This window comes from Panthera uncia, chromosome E3 (assembly GCF_023721935.1).
Source record: "Panthera uncia isolate 11264 chromosome E3, Puncia_PCG_1.0, whole genome shotgun sequence".
Classification (NCBI taxonomy): Eukaryota; Metazoa; Chordata; class Mammalia; order Carnivora; family Felidae; genus Panthera; species Panthera uncia.
The window spans coordinates 12,733,706-12,761,639 of record NC_064815.1 but is presented as its reverse complement, the minus strand read 5'-3'; the positions used below and the strand labels follow the sequence as shown (position 1 = coordinate 12,761,639).

Here is a 27,934-nt window from a genome sequence, read left to right as displayed (position 1 = left end):
AGCCCAATGCAGGGCTTGAACTCATAAACCATGAGAGCATGACCTGAGCTGAAGTCAGACGCTTAATTGACTGAGCCACTCAGGTGTCCCTTTAAATATTTTTAGTAGAATATTTTATTATTGTTATCAGCCTCCCCCCAATATAATACTGACTCAATACTGTCACCTAATACACAAATTTTTCCATTTGTTCCACAGGTCTCTATAGCTGCTTCTCCACCTCTCCCTCCCATTAAGATCAATCGATGTGCATACATTGTATTTGGTTGTCTTGTCTCTTTTTTATTTGTTTTTGTCTTGTCTCTTTAAACTCTTAATCTGAAACAGTCATCCCACCTCCCTTTTGTCTTTCATGACATTGACATCTTTGAAGAATACAGTGTAATTTTCTAGTGGAATGTCCCATATTTTGGAATTGTCTGATTGTTTCCTGAAGATTAAATTTAGATTAAATATTTTTGCAAGAATACTACATTAATGATGATGATGTGTATTTCCTGTGGCATCACATCAGGAGACACATAATGTGCAACTATTGGTGATGGTTGGATTAATCACTTGGTAGATGTATCTAGTGTATCCAGTAGATCTCTCTATTATAAAGGTACCTCTTCCTCTTTGTAATTAATAAGTAATCCATGGGGTGATGCTTTGAGCTGATAGGAAAATACTAATCCTCAAAGAACATTTACTCAGTGACTTTACCATCCATTGATAAATCTTGCCTGAATAAATTTTCACACTACTGATTATAAAATGGCGACTCTCAGGGCGCCTGAGTGGCTCAGTCGGTTGAGCATCCGACTTTGACTCAGGTCATGATATTGCGGTTTGTGAATTTGAGCCCCGCGTTGGGCTCTGTGCTGACAGCTCGGAGCCTGGAGCCTGCTTTGGATTCTGTGTCTCCTCCTCTCTCTGCCCCTCCTATGCTCATGCTCTGTCTCTCTCTGACTCTCAATAATAAACGTTTAAAAAAATGGCAATTCCCTAATTCTGTCATTCCTTCTACATTTATTTGCAGACCTTATTTTGTAAAGAAGAAATTTTTTTTCTTTCCTCACTTTTTAAAAGTTTTATTTATTTATTTAAAAAATTTTTAAATGTTTTTTATTTTTGAGAGAGAGAGACAGAGTGTGAGTGGGGGAGGGGTAGAGAGAGAAGGAGAATCTAAAGTAGGCTCCAGGCTCTGAGCTGTCAGCACAGAGCCAGATGTGGGACTTGAACTCATAGACTGTGAGATCATGACCTGAGCTGAAGGGACACCCAACCGACTGAGCTACCCAGACACCCCTAAAAGTTTTATTTGTTTAATCTCTGCACCATGTGGGGCTCAAACTCATGACCCTGAGATCAAGAGTTTCATGCTCCTCCTGAGCCAGCCAGGTGCCCCCTTTCCTTACTTTATTATTTTTTTTAATTTTTGTTATTTATTTATTTTGAGAGAGAGAGCATGTGTGCACAAGTGGGGGAGGCACAGAGAGAATCCCAAGCAGGCTCCATGCCATCAGCACAGAGCCTGATGCAGGGCTCGAACTCACAAACTGAGATCATGACCTGAGCGGAGATCAACAGTTGGACACCCAGCCAACTGTACTACCCAAGCACCCCCCTTTCTTTACTTTAATATCACTATGAATTCATGGATTCTTTTTTTATTCATTGTGTTATGATTTACCGTTGCCATTATTCATTTTGGTGCTTGAATTATTTCAAATTTGGACAGTAGTTGCCCCTTTAGTTTGCCTCCTGTATCTTTTTGACATGTCCCCATCAGTCTTTGAGTACTTCCTTGCTGTTTGGCACAAATAATTCCAGGAACACATACTTTTCCTGCCTCAGACCTATGTTTTCCGAGGAGCCAGGTTTCTTTTAGTGGGAAATGGTATTTAGAAACCAAGGTCTGGACACTGAGGGTGCTCATTGTTGCTGGGGTTCAGGTCCTTTTGGTGGACAGAGCTAGGAAATACATATCTCCAGTTTATACTGATCCTTCTAAATCAGATCCACTTTACCTTCTGCATCTCTTCTTGTACAGTGAGAACTCTGGTTCTCAACTGTGTGTGTGTGTTTTATATATATGTGTGTGTCCAGTTATTTTTCATGACTGCATTATGGATAGGTCACAACATAATTTATTCACTCAACTACAAATGAACTGGTACTGGAATGCTGAACACTGAGCAAAACCAGACACAGTCCCTGCTCTCATACAACATCTGTTCTGGTGGGAGATAACCAAATTATCATAGTAATAGGTGTATAATTACAAAATGAGATGAGTACTTTGAAAGAAAGCAGAGTGGTTCTAGGAGAATATATGAACAAACAATGCTGATTGAGCCTGGTGACTTCAGCTGAGTGAGTCCTGAAAGAAGATTGGGAGGTGACCAGATGCAGGAGGGTAAGGGAGAAAAAAGGTCCTTCCAGACAGAACTGACCAGAAGGGAGCCCAGTGCTTCTGAGGAAGCACAAGAAGGCTGGAGGCCAGGGGAATTGTGAAGGGGGAAAGGCTGGGCAGTAACAATAGAGACAGCTGGCATTTATTAAGTGTTACCACATGCTACACAGAGATTTTATGTAATCTCCATGAAGGCCTTGTAAGATTGATGCCATTTTTTTTCTTTCTATAATTTATTTTTTATAATTTACATCCAAGTTAGCACACGATGCAACAATGATTTCAGGAGTAGATTCCTTAAGCCCCTTACCCATTTAGCCCATCCCTCCTCCCATAACTCCTCCAGCAACCCTCTGTTTGTTCTCTGTATTTAAGAGTCTCTTATGTTTTGTCCTTCCCCTGTTTTTATATTATTTTTGCTTCCCTTCCCTTATGTTCATCTGTTTTGTACTTTGAAGTCCCATATGAGTGAAGTCATGTGATACTTGTCTTTCTATGACTGATTTTGCTTAGCATAATACCCTCTAGTTCTATGCATGTAGTTGCAAACAGCAAGATTTCATTCTTTTTGATTGCCCAGTAATACTTCAGTGTGTGTGTGTGTGTGTGTGTGTGTGTGTGTGTGTGTGTCTTTATCCATTCATCCATCGATGGACATTTGGGCTCTTTTCATACTTTGGCTATTGTTGATAGTGCTGTTATAAACGTTGGGGTGAATGTGCCCTTTGAAACAGCACACCTGTATCCCTTGGGTAAATGCCTAGTAGTGCAACTGCTGGGTCGTAGGGTAGTTCTATTTTTAATTTTTTGAGGAACCTCCATACTGTTTTCCAGAGTGGCTGCACCAGCTTGCATTCCCACCAGCAATGCAAAAGAGATCCTCTTTTTCTGCATCCTCATCAACATCTGTTGTTGCCTGAGTTGTTAATGTTAGCCATTCTGACAGGTGTGGGGTGGTATCTCATTGTGGTTTTGATTTGTATTTCCCTGATGATGAGTGATGTTGAGCATTTTCTCGTGTCGGTTGGTCATCTGGATGTTGTCTTTGGAGAAGTGTCTATTCATGTCTTTTGCCCATTTCTTCACTGGATTATTTGTTTTTTGGGTGTTGAGTTTGATAAGTTCTCTATAGATTTTGGACACTAACCCTTTATCTGATATGTCATTTGCAAATATCTTCTATTCCATTGGTTGCCTTTTTAGTTTTGCTGATTGTTTCCTTCACTGTGCAGAAGCTTTTTATTTTGATGAGGTCCCAGTAGTTCATTTCTGCTTTGGTTTCCCTTGCCTCTGGAGACGTGTTGAGTAAGAAGTTGCTGCGGCCGAGGTCAAAGGGGATTTTGCCTGCTTTTTCCTCGAGGATTTTGGTGGCTTCCTATCTTACATTTAGGTCTTTCATCCATTTTGATTTATTTTTGTGTATGGTGTAAGAAAGTGGTCCAGGTTTATTTTTCTGCATGTTGGTGTCCAATTTTCCCAGCACCATTTGCTGAAAAGACTCTCTTTATTCCATTGGATATTCTTTCCTGCTTTGTCAAAAATTAGTTGGCCATACGTTTGTGGGTCCATTTCTGTGTTCTCTATCCTGTTCCATTGATCTGAGTGTCTGTTTTTGTGCCAAAGATTGATGCCATTATTAACCCCAGTGTACAGTTGAGGGAACAGGTGTTGAAAGTTCTATCATTGGCACATAGTCACATAAGTAGGAGGCAAGAGAACTTGGATAGGAGAGCCTTCACTCTTCACTGCTTCCCTCTTTCACCTTCTGAGGTCAGTCCTTGTGGGTCCTTGCAGGCTATAGAAAAGATTTTGGATCCCAGCTGATACACTCAAAGACTGATTATGGATGTTTCAAAAAGATAAAGGAGGCAGCCTGAAATGACCAAATTTGAAATAACTTGAACATCAAAATGAATAACAACAATGACGGATCATGACACAATGAATATAAAACGAATCCACGAGTTCACAGGAATATTGTATTAAAGAGAGAGAAAGAGGAAAATCTCTTCTTTACAAAAGAAGGCCTGCATATAGATGTAGAAAGAATGAGGGAATTAGGAAATCACCATTTTAGTTTTCTTAAGGTTTATTTATTTTGAGAGAGAGCGTGAGCAGGGGAGAGTCAGAGAATCTCAAGCAGGCTCTGTACTGTCAGTGTGAAGCCCGATGAGGGGCTTGAACCCATGTACTGTGAAATCATGACCTGAGCTGAAATCAAGAGTTGGACACTTACGCGACTGAGCCACCCAGACTCTCCAGGAAATCAACATTTTATAATCATCAGGCAAAGGTTATTAATAGATGCTAAAGTCACTTGGGTAAGTGTTCAACTTGGAAGCTGAATTGCTATGTCCTGGAATATGCCCGTTTTGATTTTTGATACAAACATGCTTTGCATTTTTTTATGTATTGAATATAGGAGTTTTTTGGAATGCCTAGTATATGGGGTTGCAAGTTCTGGAAAAGTGTTCTTCCTGCAGAGCCTTTTCTCTGTAGCACTTCTGCAACTTGACCTTGGCTAGAGTTAGCATTTGAAGGGATTCTTGACCATGACAGGTTGTGGAACGAAGGGGGTTGGTGGCTTTAATAGTGCTCTGTGGGGCGTCTGGGTGGCTCAGTTGGTTAAGCATCCAACTTCAGCTCGGGTCATGATCTCACGGTCTGTGAGTTTGAGCTCCACGTTGGGCTCTGTGCTGACAGCTCAGACCTGGAGCCTGCTTCAGATTCTGTGTCTCCCTCTCTCTCTGCCCCTCCCCCCCCCCCCCCACTATCTCTCTCTGTCTCTGAAAAATGAATAAACCTTAAACATTTTTTTTAAATAGTGCTCTGGACAGATAATACATAGAGCTCACATTTATGAAAATATTTACTGAAGTGATTGTGGGAACTTCCATGAACAACAAAAGCAAATTGACAAAATGTAGTCACCCCAAGATGAGACCGGAAAAGTTCCCGTACAGTACCTTTCACCTGTTTTTTTTTTCCAGCAATTTCTGACTCTTTGTTCATCATCAATTTTAATTTTTGATTCCCTTAAGATGAGTACAACCTGGTGAAAGTCACAGAGCTGGTGGAGGCTGTATATGGTCCATACAAACCTTACCAACTGAAGTATGGCGACATGGAAGAGAAGAACGTCCTCATCCAGATCAGCGCTGTGCCCTTGGTAATGTCATAGTACTGCCGGTGGCCATCGAGGAATTATACGGTTTGCCAGCCACGGGGTTGGTGAAGTGGGGAGGTGGCATCAGGTGTGCAAAGAGTGGGAACAGGTGTGCAAAAACAGGCTCTTAATTACCTTGTGGGGTTTTCAATCCAAGTGTAAAATGAAACCACAGATATGCTACCAGTTTTCTATTTAAAATCTCAAGTAAAGGTCCAGCAGAATGAGAGACTTAAATCTTTCGGGGATAAGTTGATGATCTCCCTGATTTGACAGATTCTTATTATGGCAGTCTTTTGTCTAAGGATATATGGAAATGGGCACAGGAACTGTACATTCATGGACCCTGCCCCAGGGGCGGGTTTGCTTGTGCGGGCCTCCGAGGGGAAGAGAAGGCATTCCCATTACAAATATTAAGGTTATCTAGCATGAAGCGAGTTGACATTTAAGAGTAGATCTCACACTAGTTAAACTCTGCTGCCTCCTGCCATTTTTCCGTTTTCCAGGGACATGCCTAGAAAGTCCGTTCCGCCTCAGTTACATTCTTGCCCCTGAAGGAAGCATTTTCCTTTTCCTACATTCTTCTGGAGTGTCTGATATGGAGAATTTGAATTCTAGCTTTAGAGCCAGGGGGGAGATGCCATCTTAATCACAGAAAAAGAGGAAAGAGATGAAAAGTACAGGATTTTGATCCTGCTTTTCTGGCAGGAGTTCACATGTGTGATCTCACGGGCCACATCGATTTCCTCCCCTTGGGTCAGGCTCCCAGAGGGCTGTTGCCGCTTGGCGCTGTGTGTCTGCCACCTGACTTGGGTGGTTTTACCACCGGCGAAGAGGTTTGGAGGTCTCCTCCATCTTAATGTTGTCTATTCATTTGTTCTCGAGCCTGAGGCAGCTTTCGTTTGTCCATATTTGCTGACCAGGAGCACGGGGAGGTCATTGACTGTGTGCAGGAGCTGAGCCACTCTGTGAACAAGCTCTTCGCTCTGGCTTCTGCAGCTGTTGACAGATGCATCAGATTCACCAATGGCCTCGGGACCTGTGGCTTGCTGACAGCACTGAAATCCCTCTTTGCCAAGTAAGGCTGGGGTGTGGGGACAGGGCCGGCTACTCCAGAGGGCGCTGTCTGCCCCAGTTGAAAATGCGTGCGTTCTGTGTTCCTCCTGTGAGCCCTGGAGAAGCACCTGAATGGCCATGAATTTGGCAATGGCTAAATAAGATATGGTATATTTGTACAAGGGAACTCTATTTGGCAGTTACAGTATTAATAGGGCTACACATACCAACATTGATAGAGTTCATTGAGTGAAAAAAAAAAAGTTGCAGAATCCTATGTAGAGTCTAATACAGTATGTGAAAACAACATAAAAAAATAGGGTATACTTTCCATAGCAGGGTTCAGCAGACTTTTTCTGCAGAGGGCCAGATGATAAGCATTTTAGGCTTTTGGGCCTTATGGTCAATAGAAACTTCGGTAGATGACACATAAATGAATGGGCATGGCTGTATTCCAGGAAAATTTCACTTACAAAATAGCCTAGAGTACCAATCCCTGTTCTGGATCTTGTTTTGTTTGTTTGTTTGTTTGTTTGTTTGTTTTCCATGCTTTAACATGCATTATATATTCCTGTAGAAGAGGTGTCAACAAACTCTTAACACATGAGCCAAATCTGGCCTGCCCTCTGTTTTTGTAAATAAAGTTTTATTGCAACACAGCCATGTCCATTCCCTTATCTATGGTCTATGAAGGTAGAAGTGAGTAGTTAGAGCAGAGACCTTGGGACCCTCAAAACCTAAAATAATGGGACCTTAGCAGAAAAAAGGTTTGCTGAGCTCTAATGCCTGGAAGGTTAGGCCACAAACTCAAAACATCTGTTATCTTTGGGGAGGTAGGAAAGGAGGGAAGGACTAGGGTGGTATTCATAGAGGATTTAGCTTTCTTTGTTATTTTCTGATTTTTAAAAAAGCATATAGTCATGCATTTCTTGTGTAGCTAAAAATATAAAAATGAGAGAAATACGTCATGCTAAGTGAAGGAGGTTAGTCACAAAAGACCACATGCTGTATGATTCCACCTGTATGAAGGATCGAAAACAGGCAAGTGGGTAGGAACAGAAAATAGATTCTCCCCTGGCTGAGGAGAGGTGGACATTTGGAGGAGATGGGGGTTCAATACCAAAAGACACAGGGCTTTTTTTTCAGGTGATGAACATGTTCTCAAGTTGATTGGTGATGGTCACACAGCCCTGTGACTACACTAAAATCACTGGGTTGTACTCTTTAAATGGGTGAATTGTGTGGTGTGTGAATTCCATTGCAACAGAGCTGTGGAGAGAAAGAAGAGGACACTAAATCACGCTGAGTTAGGAACAAGTGAGCAAGCAGCATAAGGCTGGATTTTCTGACCCGTGCAGTTGAGGCGTGAGGGCCCTCAGGTCGGTCTGCTGCAGTCTCCCACTTAGAGACAAATATGTTCTTAGGCTCTCCAAAGACCTTCCTTTGGTAGCTTGTTCTAGAATGAAGTCACCCTCAGTCTCGAGAAATTTTTTTTTAATTGAACTGAATGCTGTTTTTCTGTAGTAAATTTTAGGGAGCTTTTGGCATTCCAGAAATACTGGGCACGCCCCTGTGAGCTCTGAGGTCCGTGGTGCAGTGGGCAGTTACCACCTCCGGAGGGCAGCTCCCAGTGTAGACGTTAGGGCTGCCAAGGACCCACGCCCTGCTCTCAGACAGAGGTGCAGCCAGGTGAGCCCAGATGCGCTCACTTTTCTAAGAAGCACGAGCAACAGGTCTGATCAGACAAAACCACTTTCTGTCTCCAGCACCAGCCAGGACTTTGTGGATGGAAAGAATTTATCGAGATATAAAAATGTTACTATAAAATAACAAAAATAATGCTGTAGAATAATTTTTTAGAATACAAAAAAGTATTAAAAAGTCAAAATCTTCTTCCCTTCCTTTCTACCCTTAGTCCTTCTGCTCAGAAATACCCACTCTTGCACATTCAGCTGCCTGGGTGGCTCAGTCGGTTAAGCGTCTGACTTTGGCTCAGGTCATGATCTCACAATTCGTGAATTTGAGGCCAGAGTTGGGCTTGCTGCTGTCAATGTGGAGCTTGCTTTGGATCCTCTGTCCCCCTCTCTCTCTGCCCCTCCCCTGCTTGCATTCTCTCTCTCTCTCTCTCTCTCTTTCTTTCAAAAGTAAATAAAACATTAAAAATTTTATATAGATGAAAGATTTTTCAGCTCTTCCCTCTGTAAAGAAGAATTTTTTATCAACCTTAACTATTATTTTTTTTTAATTTTAGAGAAGGGGGGGTGCCTGAGTGACTTGGCCGGTTGAGGTCTCTGACTTCGGCTCACTGTTCCCATTTGAGCCCCCATTCCCACTTGCTGCTGTCAGCGCTGAGCCTGCTTCAGATCCTCTGTTCCTGACCCCCCGACCCTCCCTGGTTCACATTTTCTCTCTCTCTCAAAAATAAATAAAACATTAAAAATTCTTTTTAGAGAGGGAGAGCAGGAGTGGAGGAGAGGAGCAGAGGGGGAGAGAGAGGGAGTCTGAAGCTGGCTCCACACTCAGTGTGGAGCCCAACTCGGGGTCCGATCTCACAACCCTGGGATCATGACCTGAGCTGAAATCAAGAGTTGGATGCTTAACTGACAGAGCCACCCAGGCGCCCCTCAACCTTAACTACTGTATCTTGAGGGACTGGGTTTATTTAAGGAAGTTCCTCTCTCTTATCCCCTGCCCCTTTCAGCTCTTGTGAGTGATATTTTTACTTCCAGTTCTGTTGGTTATTTTGGTTACTTCATTAAAAAAAAAAAATAACAGGGGCACCTGGGTGGCTCAGTCAGTTAAGCGTCCGACTTCGGCTCAGGTCATGTTCTCTTGGTTTGTGAGTTCGAGCTCCGTGTCGACCTCTGTGCTGACAGCTTGGAGCCTGGAGCCTGCAGCCTGCTTCGGATTCTGTGTCCCCCTCTCTCTCCGCCCCACCCCTGTTTGTGTTCTGTCTCTCTCTGTCTTTCAAAAATGAATAAACATGGGGCGCTTGGGTGGTTCAGTTGGTTGGGCGTCTGACTTCGGCTCAGGTCATGATCTCACAGTCTGTGAGTTCGAGCCCCACATCGGGCTCTGTGCTGACAGCTCAGAGCCTGGAGCCTGCTTTGGATTCTGTGTCTTGCTCTCTCTCTGCCCCTCCCCTGCTCACATTCTGTCTCTCTCTCTCAAAAATAAATAAAACATTAAAAAAATTTTATTAAAAAAATAACATAGATCTATATTAAAAATTCAAACTGTATATAGGGTATGTGGTGAAACTAGGTCCCCTCTAGAAGGGAAGATTTTGAAGCTACCCCAGTAGCTGCTGTTTGTAAAATTAGGGCAATCAGAGTGAAGCTAACTGGAGCAGGGTTGGGAGGGGACATCGTTCAGTCATGGGGAGGGCATTAAGGACGGCAGGGGCACATAGGGGAGGTTGGAGGGGGCTGGCCTAACTTGAACTAGGGTAAAGCCATAGGATATAGCAACTGAGAAGGGGTTTCAGAATCAAGGGCTTCCCAACTATGACAGGAGTGTGGGCTTTGGGGTCGGAGCCACCTGGGCTTAGCCCTGGCTCTGATGCTTACTGGTTGGGGCCTCTGGGAGCCTCCGTGTCTTTTCGCTGAGTAAACTGAGGAGGCCATCTTCATGGCAGTTGTGGGTATCAAGTGAAAGCATGTATTAGAGCCCCTAACACAGCGACTCTTACATGGCAGGGACCCCCAGGAACATTTACTGTGAGAGAGAATTGGAAGGTTTGGGAACAAATGTGATAAAACTGTGATGTGGTGAACACTGTGGCCGAATGGACACCCCCTCCCCCAGTACTGCCTACTTGGCCTCCCAGAATGCCGTCCTGAGCTCCTGCAGAGCAAGGGCCTTGCTGCTTGGCATGCTCCTCTAAGACTTTTCCATCATAGTGCGGGGCGGTGGCACAGTCGGTTAACCTCCTGCGGCTGAAGCACAGCCGTGTTCCTCAACATCCCTCCTCCCGCCCTCCCCCGTCTGTTGGTCCTTGAGGCCCGTCCCCCTCCCACAAGGACTGACAGAAAGCTGTCCCTCCTCTTGGTACAAAGGGGAGGTGCCGTGGGTGGATATCGGTTTCATGGCTCTCCCCTCTAAAGCCTCGGGCCCGTGTCCAGGGGGCCGTGGTGTCACTTGTAGTCAGCGCAGAGGTCTGAAGCAGTTTCTGCTGCCTGTGGCCTTTCTTTCCCCCACACCAGCTTGCTCTTCAGGCCTGTGCCCTGGGCGTCACATCCCACTTTCCTCACTTCGACCTAATGCTTTGGGGAGGGAGAGAGGTCAGGCTTCTTGTGAGGGACACAGATGGCCTAGGTTTTCAGGGAGCCTCGTGGTTTCCAGAGAACAGGACCTCCCCTGACCCTTTCCTGATATGCAAGGACCTGCACTTGTTCGTTCATGTTCCGAGAGCTGTACGTCCTCAAAGGCACCACCACCCCACATCAGCTTGCATTTCCTACTTTCTGGGGAACTTTTGTGTATATTACTTCGTTTATCTTATTTTAGCATCATGGCAACCCTGTGAGGCAATTTAGCAGACGTCATTAAGGATGAGGAAGCTGAGGCCCAAAGACACCCACACACTTTGCCAAGGCCACACTGCCAGTCTGGCATTCGTTCGGGAACTGTTCCCAGGTGTCTCTTTTATGGCCAGCCCTGTGCTAATTTCTGGGGGAACGGTTATGAGCCACAAAGGGATAGTCCCTCTTCTCCAGGAGCTTCCAGCCTAGTGACAGCACGTGCTTCGAACACACACGTGAAAGAAGCTGTCTGGTTAAACCTTTCCCATGAGGGAAAGCATGTGGTATACAGCAGGAGCAAACAGCAGTCTGATGAGGGAGGGTCTTCAGCTTTGAATCTAGTTTCGTGCTCCTGTGCCATTAAAGGTGGGCTTTCGCCTGCCATGGAGCTTGGCTGCTTAATCTAGATTTGGGGGGGAAGAATGCCACAGAAGTACTGGGGACTTTGGCGAGCTGCTTTATGGTGTCCTCGGTGATGGTCGGGTATCCTAGTGGGATGCTGATGTTTCAGGACAATTCTTTGGGCCAAGGAGTAATTGACCAGCCCCACCTCTCACCTGTCTGGTCACCAGAATCTTCAACTTAGTGGCTCTCCCCTTCCTTATCTTGAGCATCTCCCTTAAAGCTGCCCTTCCAGGTGAGAAAGATGGTCCTGCCATACAGAGGAGACCCTTCTGTGGTGAGAGTTCACAAGCAGTCGAACCGCTCGGCAGGAGCCTCTACAAAACGGTCTTGAGGTCCTTGGCCATTTGTCCAAAGCCACGTAATTCCAAGCGTCTTCAGATATGAGTTGACGCTGACATCCCCATCTATTTTGTTTTCTTTCCTCACAGGTACGTGTCCGATTTCACCAGTACTCTCCAGTCGATACGAAAGAAGTGCAAGCTGGATGACATTCCTCCCAACTCGCTTTTTCAAGAAGATTGGACAGCTTTTCAGAACTCCATTAGGTAAAATGAGGGCTGTGATTTTATTTTTTATTTAAGAGAGAGATAGTTGTGAGTCGGGGAGAGGGAGAGTAGAGGGAGAGAACCTTTAAAGTTTTTTATTTATGTATTTTGAGAGAGAGAATGCAAACGAGTGGGGGAGGGGCAGAGAGAGAGGGAAAGAGAGAGAGAATCCCAAGCAGGCCCTGCGCTGCCAGCACGGAGCCCAAAGTGGGGCTCAAACCCACGAACCGTGAGGTCATGACCTGAGCCCAAATCAAGAGTTGGACGCTTAACCAACTGAGCCACCCAGGCGCCACGAGAGAGGGAGAGAATCTTAAGCAGGGGCTCAATCCCACAACCCTGGGATCATGACCTGAGTCTAAACTGAGTCAGATGCTCAACTGAGCCACCCAGGTGCCCCGAGGGCTGTAATTTAAGCATGTGCCCCGTGTAGTAAGTAAGCATAAACATGCATCATATAATATGTAAAAATGATGAATGTGTTTGTAAGGGGTTCATTTCTTTTTCATCTTTCACTGCCTTTTTTTTTTTTTAAAGCAAAACCTCTAGACTCTAAAAACAAGCCAGTTAAAACTAACAACAGCAACAGCAGCACCAGAAGGACCTCTCTCACTCCTAATGCATAAACAGTCTTTATGAGCTCCTTATCTCCTTTGGTGACTCACATTTTCTACTTGTTGTGAGATTTTTTTCCCCTTAGCCTATACTTTTTCAGGCCTAAAGTAACTTAGAACTTGCATATTAGAAAATACACAGCTGATTGGATACTGTTTTTATTATCTTTATTTATTTTTTTTAAATTTTTTAAGATTTTATTTTTTAAAATAATCTCTACACCCCATGTGGGGGGCTCGTACCCACAACCCTGAGAGCAAGAGTCGCACACACTCTACTGACTGAGCCAGCCAGGTGCCCAGATCCTGTTTTTAGATTTAAGCACCATACCACTAAGTGATAAGGCAGCATTATCTGGCCTGAAAAGGACCATGTAAGAGTTCCATGACAGGCATTGAGGTGACCCTCCCAAATGGTTGTTCAGGGCCAGATTCTGGGGTAGCCCCTATGACCTGTGAGCCAATAGATAGACCCCTGTTGCCCCAAGCCCTGAGGCCTGGTGGGAATGTGATCAGCAGTGGCCTAAGAAGGTTTGGTCCTTGAAAGTTCTAGCCAGAAGGTGCAGACTGCATCAGGAGCCAGATCTGACCTACAGACATGGTTTGTTTGATCACATCATTTAAAAAATTTTGGGTGAGTTTTCAACATTTAAAAACCAGTTTTAACATAATCCAGATTTCTAATTTTTTTTAAATGTTTATTTATTTTTGAGAGAGAGAGGGACAGATGTGAGCAGGGGAGGGGCAGAGAAAGAGGGAGATACAGAATCCGAAGCAGGCTCCAGGCTCTGAGCTGTCAGCACAGAGCCTGATGTGGGGATCGAACCCGCGAGTCTTGAGACCGTGACCTGAGTTGATGTCAGACACTTAACTGACTGAGCCACTCAGGTGCCCCAGTTCAGATTTCTAATATCACTTAAAGCTTGGAAGCTCTAGAAGCACTGGGTTCACTTCCTGGGGCTGACAGCTGAAGTCCCAGTAGCCTGGCCATATGTCCTCTTGTGCTCTTGCTCTCCCACTACTGTGCATGGTAGTAGCTCTCCTATTAGGCCGAGGTCAAAAGCAATCAAGAATTTCTTTTCCCTGGGAATGCAAGCTGGTGCAGCCACTCTGGAGAACAGTATGGAGGTTCCTCAAAAAACTAAAAATAGAACTACCCTACGACCCAGCAATTGCACTACTAGGCATTTCTCCACAGGATACAGGTGTGCTGTTTCTAAGGGATACATGCACCCCATGTTTATAGCAGCACTACCAACAATAGCCAAAGGATGGAAAGAGCCCAAAAGTCCATTGATGGATGCATGGATAAAGAAGATGTGGTATATATATGCAATGGAGTATTACTCGGCAATCAAAAAAGAATGAAATCTTGCCATTTGCAACTACGTGGATGGAACTGGAGGGTATTATGCTAAGTGAAATAAGTCAGTCAAAGAAAGACAACTATCATATGACTTCACTCATATGAGGACTTTAAGAGACAAAACAGATGAACATAAGGGAAGGGATACAAAAATAATGTAAAAATGGAGGGGGACAAAGCATAAGAGACTCATAAACATGGAGAACAAACAGAGGGTTACTGGAGGGGTGTGGGGGGGATGGGCTAAATGGGTAGCGGGCACTAAGGAATCTACTCCTGAAATCATTGTTGCACTATATGCTAATTTGGATGTAAATTAAAAAAATAAATAAAATTAAAAAAAAAAAAGAATTTCTTTTCCTTAAAACTGCTCTTCAGGGATGTACATTCAGAAGAGGGAGGCTGCTCTTCACCCACTTGCCTGACCCCTGGCCTAGGTAGTGTGCACAGGGTGCCGGTGCCACCTGTAGGTCTCAGCGTGGTGGCCCACACATCCGGCACATCCAGACGCTGGATCTGCTCTGATCCAGGGCCTCCCAGGGATCATCTCTTCATGGGCTCTGATCTGGACTTTTATTTTGGGGGGATGAAATTTAATGTTCTAGATGCTAACTGTATCCCCTATCGTCGTTGGTGGCTTGGTACACCAGAAAATACTATGTACAAGGTTATTCTGTTGTACCTGAGGCAAGTGAAAAGTGGAATATTTCGCTTTCTCATAAACCTTTCTTATGATGGAATGCCTAGATACCCCGGTGATGATAGGCACTTTTAGAGAAAGTTAAAAATTAACCAGACTTTAGATGTTTTTTAATCCTTGGATTTGTCCTGACATTATAGTTTGGTGTTGAAGGACTCAGCACCTGGAGTTGGAGGCCCAGCATAAAATTACTTGAAAATTAAAGGATTATTAAATACAGGTATGATGGTCATTCAGGCTTATCTCTGAGAAGCCAAGTGGATTAATCTTCATCTGCCTTTCATGTGATCAGAGAGATAACTTCTAGTATCAAAATAGTTTTCTTTGCCTTGTACATAGCAGACATCTAACAAATACTAAGTAATGAATTTTGATTTTTAAATTTAAATTTAATTTTTTTTAATCCCCTTTATCTATTTCACCTGTCCCTCTACCCATCTCCCCTCTGGCAATCACCGGTTTGTCCTCTGTATTTACGACTCTGTCTCTTTTTTTCTTTGTTTTGTTTCTTAAATTCCACATATGAGTGAAATCCTGTGGTATCTTTCTGACTGACTTATTTCACTTAGCATTATACCCACTAGATCCATCCATGTTGTTGCAGAGGGCAAGATTTTTCATTCTATTTTATGACTAATAGTCCAGTGTGTGTGTGTGTGTGTGTGTGTGTGTGTACACACATACATGTATGTGGTATATATATATATATGTATACATATATACACATATATATATACGTCTATATATATGTATATATATGTATATAGGTATATGTATGTAGGTGTATGTATAAATACATACATGTATACATACATACCACATACACTTTATCCAAGTGTATATGGTATTTGTGGATAGACATTTGGGTTGCTTCCATGTCTTGGCTATTGTAAATAATGTTGCACTAAACATGGGGGTGGGTATATCTTTTGAATTAGTATTTTTGTTTTCTTTTGGTCAATAGCTAGTAGTGAAATTACTGGAGCATATAGTAATTCTATTTTTACTTTTTTGAGGAAGCTCCATACTGTTTTCTACATTGGCTGCACCAGTTGCAATCCCACCAACATCACAGGAGGGTTCCTTTTTCTCCACATCCTCGCCAATGCTTATTATTTCTTGTATTTTTGATTGTAGCCATTCTGACAGGTGTGAGGTGGTATCTCATTGTGGTTTTGATTTGCATTTCCCTGGTGATGACTGATGCTGAGCATGTTTTCATGTGTCTGTTGACCATTTGTGTATCTTTTTTGGAAAAACATCTATTCAGTCCTCTGCTCATTTTTTAATTGGATTATTTGGGTTTTTTGGTGTTGAGTTGTATATATTCTTTATATATTTTGGATATTAGCCCATCATTTGCAAATATCTTCTCCCATTTAGTAAATTGCCTTTTTGTTTTGTTGATGGTTACTTTCACAAAAAGCAAAAGCTTTTTATTTTGGTCGTGTAGTCCCAATAGTTTAATTTCACTTTGGTTTCTCTTGCCTGAGGAGACACGTTTAGAAAAATGTTTTTATGGCTGATGTCAAAGAAATTATTGCCTATATTTTCTCCCAGAAGTTTTATGATTTCAGGTCTCATATTTAAGCTTTAATCCATTTTGAGTTTATGTTTGTGTGTGGTGTAAGAAAGTGGTCTGGTTTCATTATTTTGCATGTTGCTGTCCAGTTTTCCCAACACCATTTGTTGAAGAGATTTATTTTTCTCCTTTGTATATTCTTGCCTCCTTTGTTGTAGATTAATGGACCCTATATGCGTGGGTGTATTTCTGAGCTTTCTATTCTGTTCCATTGAACTATGTGTCTATTTTTGTGCCAACGCCATACTGTTTTGATTACTACAGCTTTGTAGTATATCTTGAAATCTGGAATTATGATGCCTCCAGCTTTGTTCATCTTTCTCAAGGTTGCTTTGGCTATTTGGGGTCTTTTGTGGTTCCCTTCAGGTTTTAAGATGATTTGTTGTAGTTCTATGCAAAATGCTGGTGGTATTTTGATAGGGCTTCCATTAAATCTATAGATTGCTTCCGGTAGTGGAGACATCTTAAGAATGTTGTTTCTTCCAGTCCATGAGCATGGAACATCTTTCTATTTGTACCGTCTTCAATTTCTTTCATTAGAGTTTTATAGTTTTCAAAGTACAGGTCTTTTATCTCTTTGGTCAAGTGTATTCCTAAGTGTTTTATTATTTTTGGTACAGTTGTAAATAGGATTGTTTTCTTAATTTCTTATTCTGCTTCTTCATTATTAGTGTAAAAAATATAACAAATTTCTATGCATTGATTTTGTATCCTTTGACTTTACTGAATTCATTGATCAGTTCTAGCAGTTTTTTGGTCGACTCTTTAGGGTTTTCTCTATATTGTATTGTGTCATCTGCAAATAGTGAAAGTTTTACTTCTTCCTTACCAATTTGGATGCCTTCTATTTCTTTTTGTTGCCCGATTGCTGAGGCCAGGACTTCAGTACTATGTTGAATAACAGTGGTGAGAGCAGACATTCTCGTCTTCTTCCTGACCTTAGGGGAAAAGCTCTTCTCTGTTTTTCATCATTGAGGATATTAGTTGTGGGTTTTTCAAAAATGGCCTTCATTATGTTGAGGTATGCTCCCTCTAAACCTACTTTGTTAGAGAGTTTTTATCATGAATGGATGTTGTACTTTGTCAGATGATTTTTCTGCATCTATTAAGATGATCATATGACTTTTAAAAAGTGTTTATTTGGGGGCACCTGAATGGCTCAGTTGGTTGAGTGTCAGACTTTGGCTCAGGTCATGATCTCGCAGTTCATGAGTTCAAGCCCTGCATCTGGCTCTGTTCTGTGCTGACAGCTCAGAGCCTGGAGCCTGCTTCAGATTCGGTGTCTCCCTCTCTCTCTGCCCCTCCCACTCACACTCTGTCTCTCTCTCTCAAAAATAAAGATTAAAAAAAAATTAAAAAAAAATGTTTGTTTTGAGAGAGAGAGTGTGAACAGGGGAGGGGCAGAGAGAGAGAGAGAGAGAGTGAGAGAGAGAATCCCAAGCAGGCCCTGTGCTGTGAGCACAGAGCCTGACATGGGGCTCGATCTCATGAACTGTAAGATCAAGACCTGAGCCAAAATCAAGAGTCGGATGCTTAACCGACTAAGCCATTCAGGCGCCCCTGATCGCGTGATTTTTATCCTTTCTCTTGTGATCTGTCACGTTGATTGATATGCAAATATTGAACCACCATTGCATCCTGGGAATAAATCCCACTTGATTGTGGTGAATGATTTTTTAAATGTATCGTTGATTTTTAAATTTTATTTTAAAGTTTTTAAAAATTTATTTAAATAAGTAATCTCCACACCTCATGTGGGGCTCCGACTCACGACCCCGAGATCAAGAGTTGCATGCTCTTCCGACTGAGCCAGCCAGGTGCCCTGGTTTTTAAATTTTAGATAGGAAGTGTTTCCAACCCGTTTTCTTAAGGACAAAGCCCCAGAGCTCCTCAGTAGTTTGGAAATGTAAGATCATTTGACCTGTAGACAGAACTGTGATTCGAAGCAGAGAGGCCTGTGACTTGAGGGCATTAGAAGGGGGTCACTTTTACCTTCTCCATGAATTACTAATTAGTAAAACACGTCAGGTAAACTGTCAGATGGTTAACCACTTTTCCAGAATCCAGCCCCACCAAAAGGAGTAAATAGTTAGAATTTTTATGAATGAGATAATGTTTGTCCTGTGTCAACATTCCAGGTACTTGAACTTGAAGTGCCTTTTGTTTTGTTTAGGATAATAGCTACCTGTGGCGAGCTCCTGCGGCAATGTGGGGACTTCGAGCAGCAGCTAGCAAACAGGTAGGTGAGGGCTGTGGGCGAGTCCCTGGGTTCTTGGGAAGAACCGGATAGAACGCACAGCACAGCAATGACAACGTATGGTCGAATCTGGAAGCCACACAGCTCGAGGACTAACAAATACTGAGCACCTAAAAAGGGCAAGGCTCTGAGCTACTTGGCAGTGGTCACAAAGTTTTGGTTAGATATGGAAGTTTCAGCCCAGGTGAGGAAACAGTACATGTTGTCTCCAAATTGTAATTGGGCTGGGTTCCCACTGCTTGTTTGTAAGTTAGTTATTGGGACTCACAATAAATTTCTCCATAGAAACAGCATTGTAGGTGGTGGTGAATTCACCTGGGGCAGCCCATAGAATCGGGATTAATCCAGCCAGCCTTCCGGGTTCTGCAGAATTCTGTGGTGCCGGGGGTGGTGTGTGTTGAAGGAGGGTTTCCTTTCTCTCCCCTAACTCTGACCCCTTTCTCTATTCTGATACCTGCCAGGGTTTTCCATTGCCCTGCAGTGGCCCCTTTCAGATGAGTTTTCCCGAGACTCAGAGGGCTCCAGACTCCCAAATTTCCTTCCTTCTTTCTTCCAGCTAAATTTCCCATTCCCTTGGGACAGCTGATTTCTGTGTTTTCCAGGAGCTGGGGGAAGAAATCTATTTCGTACAGTTGTGTGAGGGCCTAGCAGCAGCCCCATCACCTCTTTCTGGGATAATTCTTTATTGTCCTAAAGCAATCTGGACAGGAGGGAATTTCTGGCAGTGGTCTATTGTGAAATGAAAGCTCCAGGGGGTGGGGGGGGAGTGGTAGGTGTGGGGTGTACGCAACAACACATCCACCCCGTGGGAAGTAGGGATGAGTTGCTGAGGAACAGGGTCAGTGCTCCAAGTCAGCTGTTTTTGGTTTGGGGGTTTTTTTGGTTTTTTGGGGTTTTTTTGGCCACTTCTTGTCTTCTTTCATTTCTGAGCCCACAGACCGTCTTCAAGTCCCACAATCTCCCACAGTGGTTTTCGTTCTGGGCAGCTTATAGCTGGCTAGGATGTGCAACTGTTTATAACTCCCAAACAGCCCAGCACAGAAATTATGTGAGTTCCTGGAATGAATAAAACCGGGCACCCCAGGCATATAGTGGAATGTGTAGATAATATAAATGCAGTAACCAATAACCCTCTGCACACACTCATGCCGACATGCACACATGCACATACTGTGGGGGAGCCTGTGGTGGAGGGCCAGTGGGTCAGGGTTTTCAGAGGCATCCTAGGAAGAGCTGAAAATGTCACATTTATGTATTTGAAAGAAAGGCATGTAGCTTATTTTATTAATTTCAGTAGTGATTATAGCCTGGCCCCAACTCATTGCAAAGATTAAAACAGTTCATAAGTATGCAAAATAAAAATGAAAACTCTACTCGCGTGAAAAATCCTCTCTAGAAGAAACATTATTAACATCTCCCCCCACCCATAATTTACTGAGCTCTGACATTGAGGACTTTACATGAATTAAGTCATTAATCCTCCCAGTGGCCAAAGAGGTAGGTACTGTTCTTATCCCCATTTTTACAGTCGAAGAAACATCGAGGCATGGAGTCTGGCACAGGTAGTAACTTAAGTAAAAATAAATGATCTGTGGAAATAGCTGTGTCTCAGGTCATGGAACCACGACACGAGGCCGTGATTGGAACCTGGACGTCAGCTGAGCCGTCCAGAGTGCGTCACCCCCACACTGTCTTTCTCACAAATTAGCGTCTCTCCTTGGACTTGGATTTCTCTGCATGTGTAAAGCAGACATCTTTCCATATCAGGACACATAGGTTTTCCTTAATCTTTTAATGAAAGTGAATATTACATTCTAGAAGGAAAAGAAAAATCTGGTTAGGAAGCTGAATGGGGACGTGGTAGATAAAGGATGAGCCTCTCTCTGCACCTGCATTTTGCAGCCCAGAGAAGCTGAAAGGCTGGTCTGAGCTTTGGCGTGAGATGAGAACAGACTGGGTGTATCCAAGGGAGCCTCTTTGAGAGGCGATATCATTCTGAAAGCACTGAGCCTGGAAAGGGAAAAGAGTGACAGTCATCATCTGTGTTCCCATCAGGGAGGCCACGTGTGGCAGCTGCCTATAAAACTTATCTGCCTGTCAGCCTCCCCTGGGGAGCCCAGACTCCACTTGGCCCAAGGGCCACTCCTCTCCCCACCACCCCCTGGGTGGCAGAGTCAGTAGCTGGAAACACTCCAGATGGCTTCAGCGACAAGAGTGACATTGGCTCTTGGGCTCTTAAGATCACCTCGCAGAAAGGGATCATTTTGGGATTTATGGACTGAGTGCCACTGGAAGGCTTTTTCTTGCACTGGGCAAGTTGAGTGAGATGCCAGGGAGATTGCTATGGCCCCTCTGCATGTTCACAGCACCCACCACTTAACTTTTGGCCCAGTGGTGTTTTCACTGGGATGAGGTCTCAGTTCAGTGGGAAATCAGGTTTGGGGGATCCGTTGTAAATTTACAGGTTTCCATGGCTTGTGAAGAAGTGGCTAACAACTTTTTGTGAAAGGAAATGAATTGAGGAAGCAGATGGAAGTGTAACGTTAGTCTCTCCCTCCTTTGTGCATATTGACTGCATTCTCCTGCCATGTTGATGGAGGTTGGACTCCCCGGTTAATCTCTGAGCTCCTTGAGGGTGAGGACTGTTTAATTATCTGACATTCCCAAGACCTACTTATAGCCCATTCCAATGATGAGAAGACATTTCTTTATGAGTGAAGAAATCCAGTGGTTTCAGTAAGATTTAGTTCATAGCACTAGCAAACACACGTCCTAGGAAGTCAGAGTCTGATGATTAGATCATCTAATGGTGTCTGTCTGGATGAAGAGGAGGCTGGGGAGGAAAAGATACCATTCATTCCTTGGGGTTGGAGCTATATTTATTCCTCTTTTTTTTTTTTTTTTTTAAGGTTTGGTGCTTATTGTAGAGCGCACTATAGTGACATTTTAAACCGTGATCTTTAATACTTAAAACATTCCTGACTTATCTGGTTTTCTTCAGTTTCCCCCAGCCGACAGTGGAGACACGTATGGCTGTGGCCCTGCCAAGGGGAACTGATTTCCCAGAAGGCAGCTCTCGACTTCCCGCTTGCCAAACCCAGTGTCCCCTGCCATGGGCCAGGCCCTGTGCTCAGTGCTAGGAATTCGGGGGGGGGGGGGGGAAGAACCCCCCATTTTTTCCCCACAGATAGTGAAGACTTGGAAGTAAGGGTGGCAGGAATAGGCCACAGTTTGGCAGACAAAAGAGCCAGCCGAAATAACCTGTAGTTTAAGCAAGAGGGAAAACCGTAACTTTTTAGTGGCAGAGGCAGGTAGCTGCTTGTGTCAACAGCGGTTCCTGAAGAAGGGCCCGTCCCCACTGTTTGCAAACACACACATTCCTTGACAGGCTCACTGGACTTGTTTTTTAATTTTTAATTAAAAAAAATATTTATTTCTAAGAGAGTATGTGCATGCACAGGGATGGGATGGGGCAGAGAGAGAGAGAGAGAGAGAATCCCAAGCAGGCTCCATTCTGTCAGTGTAGAGCCTGATGCTGGGCTTGAACCCACAAACCGTGAGATCATGACCTGAGCTGAAATCAAGAGTCGGAGTCTTAACCAAGTCACCCAAGCGCCCCTGGACTTTTTTTTTTTTTTTTTTTTTTTTAAAGCGCGTGCACCTAAAAGCTGCCAGGTCCGCGGCAATTCCTTTCATGAGAAATTATGGTGAAGGAGGGGTTAGGGAGTTAGCCACACTCGGGATGTAATACAGTGTCTCTCCTCCTGGTGGCATATGTTCACGTAGTGCTGTGCAATTTCGGACGTATGGACCAGATGGTAGAGCTGGGCTCGGGGGAAACAGGAGGATTTGCAGCATCCATCAGGGAAGGCCGCCCTTGGTGGAGACAGAAGATGGAGATTCAAGCCCTAAACATTGGCTGTCCTTGAGAACCTCCCCCAGGCATTGTTCCTTCTCAGAGCAATTGGAAAGCGCCTGCTTCTCTCAGTAGATCTCTGTGTGGCACCTAAGCCACGAAAGTAAACCATACAGGGCCGTTGAAGACAAACGCCGCTCCGGCCCGGCTGTGTGATAGCGAGTGCTGTGGCTGGAGGTGTGCTTCAACGTGCTGCCACCACTGTCCTGGGACCGACTCTCCCGCCCCTGTCTGGTGCTGCTGTGGCCAAGGTGCCCACCAGCAGCCTGTGGCTTTGTTCCACACAGTGATGGTCACAGAGCGAGAAAGGGCTGCACAGAACATGTGTAGTGTTCCAGACCGTAGTCAACCGAGCACTGCTCCGTGTAGGCTGTATGTCACATTAGGAAGGTGGCATATTCCGGTGGTCTGAGTGTTAAATAGGAAATGAAAACACCTGGTGTCTCATGTATCTGACGTGCAGCTCACGCCTCAGCGGTGAAGGATGTCTTCCTTTCCTTATAAAATGGACCCGAAATCAATCTGCCTCAAAAGCATATCCTGGGATTTTAGTAAGGAGCAAGCTGAATGCCCCAAGGAGGAAGTTCCCCACAAATAGCTCAGGGCATAATGGTCATCGCTTTCATTTCAGGATCTTGTCCACAGCTGGCAGGTATCTCTCGGACTCCTACAGCCCTCGGAACCTGGCCGGCTTTCAGGACAGCATCTTGACAGACAGGAAGAGCTCTACCAGGAACCCATGGCAAGAATATAATTACCTCCAGAAAGATAACCCTGCCGAATATGCCAGTTTAATGGAAATACTTTATACCCTCAAGGTATGAGACCAGACGGATGGCATTCTTGCACATGGAAGCTTTTCTCTCGTCACCCCTTCCCTGATCCAGGCTTTCTGGCTCTGTGGGGTGGCTGTGGTCTGCAGCGTGCCCCACTGCCACTTCTCTGTCTCACTCACATCATGTTTTCAGGAGCTAATAAACGAAACCAGGTCAGAACCAGTGGATACATAGGTGTAGGAGGTGGATAAGTAGAGCTTTATTACTGACGAAAGGCAGGCGGGAGAGCATGGCTTCAGACATGTGTCCAGATGGGCTTGCCGTAGTCAGACTTGCATGGGGATGGGTGGGGCAGGTAGCCCCTGGCTCCAGTCTGGGGACAGTCCCTGTTAATGGCAGAGAGGGGACCAGAGTGTGTACTGCCTGCTGGTGGGCAGGAGCCACAGAGGAGGCCCCCAGCCCTTCCATGGGGGAAGTCGAGCCTCTTCCCCAGGGGAGGGACGAGGGGTGGGGAAAAGCCAGAGGAAGCCTCCAGAGCAAGTGTGTCCTCATGGGAGCAGGAGGACCCGGGGGACGTGTTCCCTCCGAGCTGTCCTTTAGCTTAAGCTCTTACTTGATCTACCACAATGCTGCCCTTGACTCTGAGCTTTGGGCCCCTTGGGGTCCAGGGACAGAAGAACTTCCCAATAAATGGAATGAGCCACACAGCAACTTTTGAATGGCCCCAGGATCCTAGGAGGGCTGCAACATCCCTTCCAGAACCATCTCCCCTTCCCCTGGTCGGGTTCGAATAGACACTGCTGTTCTCATGGCACCAAATGCAACCTCAGAGTGTCCTACCAGGCCTTGAGCTCTGTGGGCGACTGCACAGTGACCCTCTGCACATGTCTGAGGCTTCCTTGTTGCCCTCACATGGTCTCAGATTTGCACTTAGGCACACCAACTGGCTGCATCTGAGCTTGACAAACACTTCTTAAAACACTTGTCCAGGCTCATTCATCCATGCTTCCGTGATTAGGTGAAAGCAGTTCTGTTTATCTTTATTGCTGATCTGATTTAGTTTGTTGTAATCGGTTCATTTATAATAGCAAAACCAGGGTTACATTTTCCATCTCTGTATTTTCTCAGGCGGTTTGGAATTCCCTGGGACTCGTATAGGTTGTGCACGCTTTGCTGTATAGCCAGGTGTAACTGAGTTGACCTCGCTGGGAATCAGGCTTCTGTCTCCCAGTCTTGTCTATACCTGACACTTATCGTTTTCTCCTTCTTCCTCTATCCCCGAGGAACAGCCACAGGTTAATTTTTCCTACACTTCCAGTCCATCAGCTTGTGTGAGCTCAGACGAATCAGAATTACCTGGAAAAGTGAATTTAAAACAGTGCTTCCTGGGCCCCACACCCCTGCTGGACTCCGATTCAGTAGCCCTGAGGTGGAGCCTGTGCACCTGTAATCCAGCATGTTCCAAAGCAGGTGCCAGGGCACAACCAGGCTTGGGAACACTACTGTATAGACCTGCCCCCTCACTGTTTTCCTCTCAGTGGCTTTTCAAAAATGTCAAACTAGCTAAAACCTTGGCTACAGCCAGGACCTAATAGCCTTTTGTGTTTTCTTGTCTTAGGAAAAAGGGTCAAGTAACCACAACCTACTGTCTGCATCTCGCATGGCCCTGACTCGACTTAACCAGCAGGCCCACCAGCTGGCTTTTGATTCCGTTTTCCTGCGCATCAAACAGCAGCTGCTGCTTGTTTCCAAGATGGACGTGAGTTTCCCACTGACTGCAGACACCCCCCTTGGCACTGCCTCCTTCCCAAGCATTTTTTAGTGTGGGCACCGCCTCCTCCCACCCCCCAGGAGCTTTAGGAGGAACCGTTCTAACTCTCCTGGCTGAAAGGCCCACCTTACAGACTCACTGTTCCCTTGCAACTCGCTGCTTATCTTAATTGGAGTCACTGAGATGCTTTCTTTCTAGACTGCTTCTTGGGATTATTATTACTGCTTGATTAACTTGCGCCATTTGGATCAGCATAGCTGTGCCCTGGCAGGGAGAAGTGAGGGAGATCCTGTGCCCCTGGATAGGCAGGGGCAGGTCACAGCAGCTCTTCATCCCCTGAGATTGCATCCTTTCCAGGAGCATTGTTTCTGGAGCTCCACCCAGGAGAGCGCCCCCCCAGATCTGATCTGGTGATTTTGACGGAGTTTGAAGGACTCTGCTCTTTTCTGTCCTTGATGCCTTTTCTTTGTGGCTGTTCCCAGAGTGCCTCCCTTCCCTGGCTTCTGTTCTACTTGTCCTGACTCCCTTCAAGGGACTACCCATCAGTCACAGCTTCTCCACTGGTTCTGAGTTCCTCGGGCCCCGTGTCATCACTGCCATCTGGATTTCTAGGACAACCCCTTTGCCAGCCTTTCTCAATGACAGTTCCAGGCTCTCTGGATTCAGCTTTGTTTTGTTTGGTTTGTTTTGTTTTTAGAGATAGTGTTTTGAGAAAGATCCAGTTATGGACCTTTAATAACCAAGAGATCTTTTAGGAAGTGGAAAGAACTGGGAGGGCACGATTACAAGTTCCTTACTTCCTGCCACCCTCCAGAAAGCCTACGAGGCCAGGGCTCAAGAGCTGCTCACTTCACCATATGACCTGGGTCAAGTCTCTGGGTCTCAGATCCCCCATCCATGAAACAAGGGGTTGGACCACATGCTTTCAAAGTTCTGAAATTCCATGATTTTCATTCTTTATGATTTTTTTCCCTGAAAAATGCCATGGGACCCACCCTGGTCAGATTCTGTGTTTCTGTTGTGGGTGGGGGAGGGCGAAACTGGAGGAGAGGTGCTCCTGTCACAGTGCGGTGGAAGCGATGTCTGTGACTTGGGCCTGCCGGATCGCGCGGCTTCCTGTGTGAGCCTTCTCTCCTCGTCAAATGCGGGTGAGCTGATTCTGACCGTGCAGATACGTGAGGATTTGTATTATGATAGAATTTAGCCCAGCAGCTGCCACAGAGTACATGCTTAATATTGCTGGCTTTCTTCTCTGCAATTCTCATTTTTTAAGTAGGAATGACAGTTTTTTAGAAGTAAAAATGGCACATACTCATTTTCAGAAATTCAGGTGGTACAGGAAAGTACAATGAAAAAAGCAATAAATCCCTCAAAATCCCACAGTGTAGAAATCAGTGGGAATGTGTGGTGTTCAACCCAGACAGACACCTCTTCCTGCCCCAAGTTGGAGGCTGGCCGGGCACCAGTGGATAGATAGATGGATCCATAGAGGGGATGCGCTGTCCTGCACGTGCTGTTCTTTAAAGCCAAAATGTATACAACATAACGTTCATTTGAATGTGACTAGAAAAGGAAGATCAACTAAGTGAAAGCAGAGGAATCGTGGAGCCTGAGATAACAGGTTCTTCCCCACAAAAGATATCAGCCCCCAGAAGATCTTTCCAACGTTGCTGAAAAAAGATTACGAAAACCATCAAGAGGCTGGGGTCCTTGCTTTGGGTTAGTCATGTTTGCATCTCAGGTAGCTGCTGATACCAGCTGAGCTGCTCTGAAAGAGGAGGGGATTAGCATTCTTCATCCTTCCCATCCCCCTCCCCAACCTCCAGATCTGGCTGCTTTTATTATTTTTCTTCGCTTTTCTTTTTTTTTTTAATTAAAAAAATTTGGGTGGGGGGGCTCCTGAATGGCTCAGTTAAGCGTCCGACTTAGGCTCAGGTCATTGTCTCGCAGTTCATGAGTTCAGATCCCACGTCGGGCCCTGTGCTGACAGCTCAGAGCCTGGAGCTTGTTTCGGATTCTGTGTCTCCCTCTCTTTCTGCCCCTACCCTGCTTACACTCTCTCTCCCTCTCTTGAAAATAAACATTAAAAAAAATTTTTTTAATAAAAAAAAATGTTTATTTGTTTATTTTGAGGGGGGAGGGTGGGCAGAAAGAGAGGGAGAGAGAGAGAATCCCCAGCAGCGTTAGCACTGTCAGGGTAGAGCCAGACGTGGGCTTGAACTCACCAACCGTGAGATCATGACCTGAGCCAAAACCAAGAGTCAGATGCTTAACCGACTGAGCCACGCAGGTGCCTTTTTTTTTTTTTTTTTTTTTAAATAATCTCTACACCCAGCTTGGGGCTTGCGCTCACAACCCTGAGATCAAGAGTTGCATGCTCCACCAACTGAGCCAGCCAGGTGCCCCTATTTTTATTAAGAGCTTAAAATCTTTTTTTTTTTTTGAACTTCATACAGTAATTTTATTGTTGGTAGTAATGGTATAGCTATTTTGAAACTATTTCATGTGTAATGTAGGATAAAACAAGCAATTCATGTTAATGTTAAGAACCAGGATCTTTTTTTTTTTTTTTTTTATCTCTTTTTTATTCTAGTGCAATTAACATACAGTGTTATGTAAGTGTCAGGTATACAGTATAGTGATTCAACAATTCTGTACTTGACTCAGCACTCATCACGGTAAGTGTGCTCTTGATCCCCTCACCTAGGTCACTCATGCCCCCACCCCAAATCCTAAAATCTTGACCCTCTGTTCTGGAAGCTCCGTTCTTTCCGCTGCTCTTTTACCCCCACTTCTGTACTCCAGAGCCCCCGCTACAGTTGGGCTCCTGGTTGCCTGAATCTCACCTCCTCACTCAGG

At 44.7% G+C, this 27,934-nt stretch overlaps 1 protein-coding gene across 1 annotated transcript in view; it reads left to right on the top strand.

The window, feature by feature from the left end:
• Positions 1–27,934, top strand: part of COG7 (component of oligomeric golgi complex 7) — an 84,313-nt gene that overhangs the window by 40,827 nt on the left and 15,552 nt on the right. Inside the window, exons 8-13 of the mRNA XM_049638417.1 lie at positions 5,440–5,567; positions 6,488–6,642; positions 11,977–12,093; positions 18,529–18,594; positions 23,160–23,346; positions 24,923–25,063. Of these exons, the coding sequence (XP_049494374.1) occupies positions 5,440–5,567; positions 6,488–6,642; positions 11,977–12,093; positions 18,529–18,594; positions 23,160–23,346; positions 24,923–25,063 (794 nt within the window). The remainder of the gene's footprint in view (positions 1–5,439; positions 5,568–6,487; positions 6,643–11,976; positions 12,094–18,528; positions 18,595–23,159; positions 23,347–24,922; positions 25,064–27,934) is intronic.